Below are 10,189 nucleotides of genomic sequence, written 5' to 3'. Positions count from 1 at the left end.
ATGATTTCCAGAGTTACTTCTTTTTCACACTGGTGTAAGAGGAGAATCAGGCTAATTGTCCTCTGTTTGATGGAAATCCCGTGCATGTAGTAGCAACAGAACTTGACTCCTCATAAGGTCATACCTTATTGTATGTCATTTTCACTTAATTTCAATTCACAAATACATCCATTATGGGAATCTAACAAAGATGTCCGTTTTGAAAGGCTCCTATAGTCCTTGTCTAGGAGCTCTGGTGCTATATTTTCATTTGTTTCTTTATAGGAAGCCCAAACCTTCCTGAAATGGATCCAGACCAGCAAGGTAAGTAATATTATCAGTTTTCAGTATATTATCCAGTTTTCAGAACCTTTGTTCTGGCAAGAGAAAGCCTCCACTCCTATCAGTGCCATGGAAGACCAGCCTGTGCTCCCTATGTTATAAACACAGGCAATATTTGTTCTGCTTTTTACATCTGGCCTAGAAGTAAGATGCAAAGCTAATGGATAATCATTTGGGAAGCATAAGGAGCCAGTGTGAGGACAAAATAGGCAACTCATATGTACTGGTAATTTAAAGCAAGTTACACCAGTAAAGAGTAATAAAAGCAAAGCTATATATTAAAGGACTTTCAGGTTTAATAGGCTCAGCCACGGTAATGAGTTCTGAATCTGAGACCTGGTGGCAATATCCCAGGCAACTCAGTACAGTCCCCCTAAATGTAGTAGTTCCTCAATCCAGCTTCTGCTGTCTTGCATACTGAACATAATGCACGACTAAAACTAGAGGCATAATTAGTGAGTTTTGTGCCCAGGGCAAGACTCCCTTGCAAGGCAGTGGCAATAGCAAGGTAGCAGTAGGAAGGAGGGTGACCTTATCTGCCTGGGGTATCTGGCTCCTCCAGCAAGGGGGTACAGGAATGCCATGGCAAAGATTAGTGAGATCTAAGGGTACCATTCTGGCACTCCCTCCAATTCAGTGCCCAGGGCTTATGCCTTGCCTCCCCACCCAGTTATACTACTGAATAAACCCCTTTTGTTCATTTATAACCTGTTTGCTATATAGTAAAAGTCCACTGTAATATGGGTGCTTTCTGGCTGTTCATCTCTTGGTTGTTTCTGATTCTCAATTTCCAAAAGCATCTCCCCCTCTAAACCAGGGGCGGGCAATTATTTTGGGCAGAAGGCCGCTTACTGAGTTTCTGCAAGCCATCGAGGGCCGCATGACAGGCGGCAATTAATATTAATGTTAATTAATTCATATTAATATTAATTTTCTAAATTTTTTAGGGGCCCCATGGGCCAGATAGAATGGCCTGGCAGGCTGCATCTGGCCCCTGGGCCACATTTTGCCCACCCCTGCTCTAAACTAATGATCTCTTCTAAGACACTTTCTAAAACTCAGGCAGTTTTGGGATGAAAGCTATCCTTCTGCAAAAAGCCAACACAGGCCAATCATCTTTTAAGATTCATCTAAACCAGCGATGGGCAATTATATTGGCTGGAGGGCCACTTAATGAGTTTTGGGGACCTGTCAAGGACCATATCCTCCTCTCCTCACCCACCAGAGCTGTAGTTTGCTGCAGTGGGCAGGCATCAGTGTCAGCTGTAGGTGTAGCCAGCAGGTTCCAGAGCTCTGATGAGGAACCTGCTAGTCCGCAGCTGCCTCAACTGCCCACCCAGCACAGTGGCAGCTCCTGCCTGGGTCCACAGCTGATGCTGCCAGCAGGTTCCAGGTTGGGGATCTGGGCCGGATCTTCTACCACATTGAGAGGGAAGCAGCATTAGCTGCGGATACTGCTGGCAGGTTCTACCTCCACAGCTGATGCTGCCACCTTTCCACCGTGGTGGAAGCTGCACCCAGGTCCACAGATGCCTGAAGCTGCTGGGCAGAAGCAGTGCTGCCCCCTTACCAGCACTATGCCTTGGCCAGAGTCACTGGCCATCTGAAGGCCAGATCCAATTAAATTGGCATGCTGGATCTGGCCCACAAGCTGTATTTTGCCCACCCCTGACCTAAGCCCTAGATCTGCAAAAGAACTGGATTCCAGTTAAGTCACATGCAGGCCTTCCAAATTGGGCTTAAATGGGATTCAGTGTACGACTTACACATGTTCCAAGATGAAGGCAGGGGACTTAACTCATGTCACCTGCTCTACAGGAATATTAATGTATTCACACTATTCTGCAAGTTGAAGATGATCTGCAACAGTTTACCCCTGAATGCAATGGACCTAAGTTCTTGCTGGGTAGCTTTCACTTAAATGCAGGATAGAGCAGATACATGAAACAATGCCACAAAGTAGCTGATGCACAGATTGATTTAGTATAATTTGTTTATCAGCCTATATCCTTAAATGAAGCAAAAGCCTTTATTGGTTTTCAGCATGGACTTGCATTTAACCACAAGTGAGAAAGCAGAGGGTTTTCTTTGTGCCTTTTAAGATGTCCTCTCATTCTTACAGGCTGGAGCTCTGGACATTGTTTTGTATTTAACTTGGACTTTTTCTCTTATCATGTCTTTGACTTGGATACGTCCCAGGTTGATTTTGGAAATATCACGTAATTGGTACCAAAAGCTCTATGATAACAAACACTAAGGCTGTGGATTGTCTATAAGGATAGACTTGAATCCAAAATATGGTAAAATATTTCAGAAATCAATTAATAGCAGATGGCTAACAGAACCCACAGCAAATGTGTTTGAGAGATCTTGGATGAGAACATGAAATTCCTCAACTCAGAGTACAATCCTTTCCATAGCAAAAGGCTCATATTCAGTCATACCACTTCTTGCATTCATATTTCTTTTTACAGGAACAGAATAAAGATTTGATGTCCAGTCCAACAGCTACTGAAATCAAGGGGAAATTTTCTATGGACTTTAATGGACTTTGGATTCTTTCTTCAAGGAAGAATGCTAGTACTACAAGCCAGGAAAACCATACTCCTATCCCATGTTGCATTACTTACTATAGAACATTAGGCTGTATAACCTCTCCAAGTAACATCACACAACATGTTCTGACAAGAACAAAATTAGACAGATACAGATAGCAGAACAGAAATACGTTTACTTCTATATCATGGGAAGAATCTGTGAACCAGCAGAGACCTTAATTTGCTGACCATTATTATTAGACTGGGGCATTTATGGGGAACTGTAACAGGTTGTCCTCCCCAGCAGCATTTTTTTCTTTTTTTTGCCCATGGGGGCACCTCTGAAGTTCCTTAATGTTTCATTTCTCTCGTTCATCTCATATCCCGCCTTTACTCATCTGCCACATCTTGATGTAAATATTATTTAGATGTTCTTAAAAGCAGGAGACTGCCTACTGCAATTCTATGTTGGGGTTCTCAGCCACCGTGGGCCTTGTCCCCCCCATCTTTCTCTAGCTAGGCCTACCAGTCTAAACCCACCAGATAGGGTTCGACTCCAAGGCTCTAGCTCCTTAATCTTGGGCCTCATGGCCCTCCTTTTGCTTTCAGTAGGAGGCCCGGGCTCTCTGGCCCAGAGGCCCGTTCACTGGATATGGAGCTAGCAGGCTTCAAGTTCAAGGCTGGGCAGTGGCCCTGAACTCCCACTGTCCCAAGACACCCTTTCTTTTAATTCGGGCTACTAGCCAAGGTTCCCCCATTGGGGCCCAGCTTAAAAGTCCTGCACCCAGCTCTGAGAGGCTGGCCCTATACAAGTGCACACACTGGTGCACTAGGCCCCTTTGGCCTTTTATGACTGCACGCAAGGTGCTATTGAGGTCTCCTCCTCCCCTACAGCCTTGTCCACAAACTACCAATGTCAATCAACAAATATATATAAACAGTAAGTCAATGGTTTATAACCACACAAAAAAAATAGAAATTAAACAAGGCAGCATGCCAGCTTACATTTTCTTTGTGGCTTGGTGCCTCTGCTTCCCCACTGTCTGTGATGCTTCTCCCCGAGGCACAGCTGCCACTTCTCTGAGAGGCATCAGGAGTTCCCTTCTCACAGCAGGGAGACTGGCAGCTAAGCCTCTCTGTGGAGCTCCCATAACAACCTCCCTCCCCTTTGGCCACTGCCCCTGACTGCCGCCAAGACCAAGGTTTTTATAGCTCTGGCCTGCCCCTTTCTGGTCACCTGACTAGCTGGCCAGGCTCAGCTTTAACCCCTACCCTGCCAGCAGGCTGTGCCCAGAAAGTTCTGATCTTAAAGGGACTAGCCTACTTTCTGATAACAGGGCTAGGGTTCCCTGTTACAGGAACCAATTTATAAAAGTCAGTTGTTTTCAAAAGGAAGCAAGTAGAAACATTTGTGAACTATTTCCACTCAGTTATACATGTTCACATTTTATCTACATCCTCCATTATCTAGGAGTCTCTCCTCGTACTTGAAGCATAGGGATATACAATTTACAAGGAAAGGAGAATGAACTAACAATAAATCAGGCCTGGCAAAAGGGTTGCATTTTTATCATGTAAAACATATCAGTAAAAAAATTTGCTGTCAGTAAAAAGTTTTCAAATTGTTAGTAGAAAAAAATATTTTCTCAGGTTTGTACCTCTGAAAGAAGATGGCACATGGTGTTAACGCACTTACCTCCTTTTTTGCTGCTCCATATCACTTTTTAAATGGCTGTTTGAAACACACTTTGGCAGAAGAAAAGGAGGTAACACAGAATCATAGAAAATTAGGGTTGGAAGGGACCTCAAGAGGTCATCTAATCCAACCCTGTACTCAAAGCAGGACCATCCCCAACTAGATGATTCCAGCCAGGGTTTTGTCAATCCAGGCCTTAAAAAACTCCAAGGATGGAAATTACACCATCTCTCTAGTTAACCCCTTTCAATGCTTCACCACCCTCCTAGTGAGAAAGTTTTTCTTAATATCTAACCTAAACTTCGCTTGCTGCAACTTGAGACTATTGCTCCTTGTACTATCATCTGCCACCACTAAGAACAGTCTAGCTCCATCTTCTTTGGAATCACCATTCAGGTAGTTGAAGGCTGCTATCAAATTCCCCCTCAGTCTTTTCTTCTGAAGACTAAATAAGCCCAATTTCCTCAGCCTCTCCTCATCAGTCATGTGCCCCAGCCCCCAAACCACTGTTGACTCATATTCAGCTTATTGTCCACTGTAATCTCCAGCTCCTTTTCTGCAAAGCTGCTTAGCCACTTGGTCATAAGCCTGTACTGGTGCATGGGATTGTTCCATCCTAAGTGCAGGATGTATCTGCTGGGTTTTGAGTAGCCACTTTTGTGCAGCTTAGGACCAGCTGTTCCTGCCCCATCTCTGGTTTCCCTTGGGCACTATTGCTGTTAGTGCATCACCTCCCGGCAACACTGTACCTCCCTAGCACTTTGATTCTTTTCTTATACTAGCGGACTGTTTGTGTGGGGGCTAGATCTACCCAGACCAGGGACTGGGCATATCCGGAGTCCAGAATTGCTTGAATCAGACAGCCTTTCACCCACGCCATGACGACTGGGCAGCTCCACATGGTATTTTCCCCACCAACTGCGTAACTGCTGTCCATTGCTTCTGAGGTATCAGGGTCCTTCCTCTCGTCCCCAAGGCTCCAATGTTGAATGTCAGGTCTCCACCACTCCACCCCAGCAGTCCTTTGAAAAATGGCTGCTCTTCCCACACCAGAAGCAGACCGTTTCTCTTGTCCCAATTTTACTGGGTGGCCATCTCATTTCCCCCCCAGTGCACTAGCTCTCCCTGGGGTCAGGGCTGGCCACTCCCGGACATAGTCTCCTTCTGAGATGGTGAAGGCCTCAGCCAGCCTTATGCCTCTCCAATTCCTCAGTGAGTGTCGCTGGACCCAGCACTGGGTTTGGTCCTCTAAGTTGCTAATGAACTGCTCCAGAAGAATCTGGCCCGCAAATGCATCCTAGTCATACCAAGAGGGACTCACCCACTTGTTCATGAGGTCGCTGAGTAGCTGCAACAGGATCCATGGCCATCATTCATCGTGTCCTTTCTTAGCCTGGAATAGCCGTTTGTAATACTCGGGTGTAATATCGAGCCTGTACAAGATGACCACCTTAAGTCAGTCATAGTCATTAGCTTCATCTCAAGGCATGGCCCTGTATGTGGCCTGTGCCTTACCTATGACTAAGGCCCCAAGTTGACTGGCCCAGTATCCCTTATCCAGCCTGGCCTGTATTGCATTGTGCTCAAATCCTTCGATGTAGGCCTCTGAGTCATCTTTCTGAGTCATTTTAGGCATTTTGAAGAAAGAAAGGTTATGTTGCAGCCAGTCCTGCTGCTGGGCTACCTGCTGCTGCTGCACATCAGGAATCTGAGTAAGCGCCTGAAGAGTCTGCCCTAGGAGGTCAGGATTTCCCATTACTGCCAGCTACATTGCAACTGAGTCACCTCCAGCCAGGTCCTCTTCTGAGTTCCTGGCCTATACACCACTTTGTACCTGCTGGGTTTTGAGTGACTGCTTTCGCACAGCTCAGGACCAGCTGTTCCTGTCCTGCCTCCAGTTTCCCTCGGGCACTATTGCTGCTATTGCATCACCTCCCCATGGAGACCCCTGATACTCACCCACCATGACTAGTTGTTCTCTTCAGGAGTGGAAGGCTCCCCTGGAGTTGGGATTTTGCTGGGAGATGTCACCAGCAGATGTTCCTAGGGCTCCACCTCCCCTACACCCCTTCCATGTGCCAGCCAGCAGTGTTCAGCTGGATGTTAGTTGGCCTGTATACTTTAATCATCGGGCCTGTTGGCATGACCCTGACCCACGCTTCTAGTATGGCAACCTGAATGCGGCATTGAATTAGCACACTGTCTTGCATGTGAGGATCCTATATTTTAGACCCATTAATGTGGGCCTGGGTTATACCCAAATGGCCCATCCCTGCCTGGGGACTGTGTATCGATGGGCCAGAGTATGGCCTGCTGAACTTCAAGTGTCCTAGCCTGGAGTCTCCGGAGGCCCCTCAGTCCTCGGCTCCAGGGAAGAGTGAGTGGTTGCTTTCTGCCCTTAGGAGCAATTCAAAAGTATAAGAAAAGAATCAAAGTGCCGGGGAGGTACAGTGTTGCTGCCCCACTCACATGTCCTACGTGCATTGTGACAATCTGTCCCTAGGTGTCATTCTTGGTCCGGGCTTGGTTCGCCCTCCAAGCCATGGAGTGGATTCCTCTTCAGGGCCCCATCCTGGGTTCCTCCAGTGACAGGCTCTGGCCACACTGGGGGGAGTGCCCAGCCGCCTCTCAGCTGGTGCACCCCCGGTGTTCTCTGCCACTGGCTCTTATCAGAGATGGCCGGCATCCCTTGATGATGTCACTGCCTTGTGCTGGTCCCAGCCATATAAACAAAGGCCTTTAACATAGTGTCGCACCCAATTCTTATAAATAAACTAAACAGTTGCAATGTAGATTATTACACAGTCCAGTAGGTTGAAAATTGGCTTATGGGATGCACCCAGGGAGTGGTGGTAGATGGGTCGGTTTCTACCTGGAGAAATGTAGGCAGCAGAGTCCCCCAAGGCTCTGTCCTGGGACCAGTACTATTCAATATCTTCAATAGTGACTTGGACGAGGGAGTAGAAAGCACTCTGTCCAAGTTTGCTGATGACACCAAACTATGCGGGAAGGTAAACAAACTAGAGGGCAGGGAGCAAATCCAGGCCAATTTGGACAGGCTGGGGAAGTGGGTGGAACAGAATAGGATGCAGCTTAACAAGGGTAAGTGGCATGTGTTGCACCTGGGGAGGAAAAAGTCATCAATACTCCTATAGCCTGGGAGGTACCATTTTAAGTAGCACAACTGTGGAAAGGAATCTTGGAGTTGTAGTCGACTCCAAAATGAACATGAGTCACCAGTGTAATGAGGTAATAAGTAAAGCTAAGCGAACCCTTTATTGCATAAGTAGGTGCATCACAAACAGGTCTAGGGAGGTGACTCTTCCCCTCTATGTGGCATTCGTCAGGCCACAGCTGGAGTACTGTGTCCAGTTTTGGGCACCGCACTTCAGGAGGGATGTGGATGGCCTGGAGAGGGTTCAGAGGAGGGCCACTTGTCTGGTTAAAGGCCTACAGAAAAAACCCTATATGGACTGATTGGGAGACCTGAACCTCTTCAGCCTCTGCAAGAGGAAGCTGAGAGGTGATCTCGTGGCCGCCTACAAACTCATCAGGTGGGGTCAGCAAGAAATAGGAGATATGATGTTTACCAGGGCACCTGTCGGGGTAACTAGAAATAATGGCCACAAACTGAAAGAGAACAAATTCAGACTAGACATCAGGAAAAAATTATTTATAGTGAGGGTTGCCAAAATATGGAATACGTTTCCAAGGGAGGTGCTGTCCCCTTCCTTGGAAGTATTTAAAAGGAGATTGGACAGACAGTACTCTTTCCTGCCTAGGGCAGGGGGTTGGACTCAATGATCTAATAGGTCCCTTCTAACCTTAACTCTATGAAACAAGTGGCTGGTGAACCACATGGGCAGTTTGTCTGTCGGCTGCTGCTTCCCATTTGGCATGCCTGCCAGTGGTAAGTATTTCCCCTTTGTGAGGTTACTAAGGGATTTTTCCCAGTGCCATGGGGCTTCCCCGCAGCCCCCACGCTAGGGAAGGGATCTCCATCCCTTTTCCCTCATCACCCTGGGACACAGGACTTTGCATGTGTCCTTATTAAATCTCATGAGATTTCTTTTGGCCCAATCCTCCAATTTGTCTAAGTCACTCAGAATCCTAGCCCTACCCTCCAGCATAACTGCTACTTCCCCTAGCTTGGTGTCATCTGCTAACTTGCTGAGGAAAACCCAAACATGTTCAACATAAAGTTTCCTAAGTTTTTATATTTTTGTTAAACCCAAGGTATTTTTGGAACAAAAACCTGAAAAGCTTAAGCAAAAAACAAAGGTTTTCTGCACAAATTTCTATTTGGTTGAAAAATTAGTTTCCAACCCCCCAAAACTGAAGGGGAAATTCTTTGGTTAGTTGTAGTATTAGAGTTCTCTCTCTCTCTCTCTCCAGTACCTCTCCTAAAATAGTGACCTCCAATGTTGGGCTCCAGTGATAGGTGTGCTAGTTCCTCTACATTGTCTATACATATATATACACACACTGCAGTTCCTTCTGTGACTGCTCTGTTGTATAAAGATACCTAATCTAACTCAGGTAGTGCTGGTAGACTACCTTTGGCATGGACTAATTTATTCTCCCAAGATTAGATTCTGCCGGTTTGAAGTTGAATTTAACTCTGGTTCAGGTAACTCCTGCCTATGGCGGTGGGGCTGAACTCAATGAACTCATGAGATCCCTTCTAGCCCCTAATGTCTATAAAAATCAGTGAAATTCAACTGAGTGTACGCTTAGCAAATTTGTGGATGACACCTAATTAGGTGGAGTTGCAGACGTTTTGAATGGCAGGGCTAGGATCCCGAATGACCTGAATACATTCAGAAGACAGTCTGCAATCAACCAAATGAAATTCAACAAGGACAGTTCAACAAGTGCAAAGTCCTGCATTGGGGATGGAATAATTGCATGCACAAATACAGACAGGGAAATGACTAGCTAGGCTGCAATCTGCAGAGGACCTGGAGGGTTCAGCAGACCAAGGTTACTCAATCTCTGGCCCATGGGCCAGATCTGGCCCACAGTGCTATGTCATCCAGCCTGCAGGGTTCCCCACAGGTCCAGAAATTTGAAACAGGAAAGTGGTGGCACTGCTCCCCTGCTGCCAAATTTCTGGACCCACGGGGAGTCCTGAGCCTTGTGTACAGAATCTGGCACTCAATCCCAGTGCAGAGGGCCAGGCAGGGGCAGCATCAGGCCCCAGGGCCCAATCTGGCCCATAGATAGGCCCTGTACCACTCATCTGTGGCCAAAAGGTTGAGCACCACTGCAGTAGACCATAACTTGAATGTCAGTCAAAAGTATACTCTTGTTGTAAAAAGACCAACTGCATACATGTACTGGGTTATATTAATAGGATTGTCACTTGCAAATCAAGGATAGTGTTTCTTCCACTCTATTCAGTGCTTGTGAGGCCTTCCTTGGAGTACAATTTCCAGTTTGGGGCCCTATACTTCAAGAACAACATAGATAGGTTGGCAAGTCCAGTGCAGAGCAACAAAAATTATTTTAGGGGCCTGGGAAATGAGACTTATGAGGAAAGGCTAAACAAACTCGAGTTATTTAGTCTGGAGAAAAGAAAACTGAGGGGGGATTTGATAACAGATAGAGAGGATGGAGATGGGCTTTTCTCTGT

The 10,189-nt window shown here is 46.4% G+C and overlaps 1 protein-coding gene across 1 annotated transcript in view; it reads left to right on the top strand.

Annotated features, from left to right (window-relative positions):
- Window positions 1–284: 284 nt before the first annotated feature.
- Window positions 285–10,189, top strand: part of DYTN (dystrotelin) — a 59,931-nt gene continuing 50,026 nt past the window's right edge. Inside the window, exon 1 of the mRNA XM_059726259.1 lies at window positions 285–303. Within this exon, the coding sequence (XP_059582242.1) occupies window positions 285–303 (19 nt within the window). The remainder of the gene's footprint in view (window positions 304–10,189) is intronic.

The sequence above is a fragment of the Alligator mississippiensis genome, chromosome 4 (assembly GCF_030867095.1).
Source record: "Alligator mississippiensis isolate rAllMis1 chromosome 4, rAllMis1, whole genome shotgun sequence".
In the NCBI taxonomy this organism is placed as follows: domain Eukaryota; kingdom Metazoa; phylum Chordata; order Crocodylia; family Alligatoridae; genus Alligator; species Alligator mississippiensis.
Note: the sequence above shows the minus strand (reverse complement) of the source record. Positions and strands in the feature narration are given on the sequence as shown.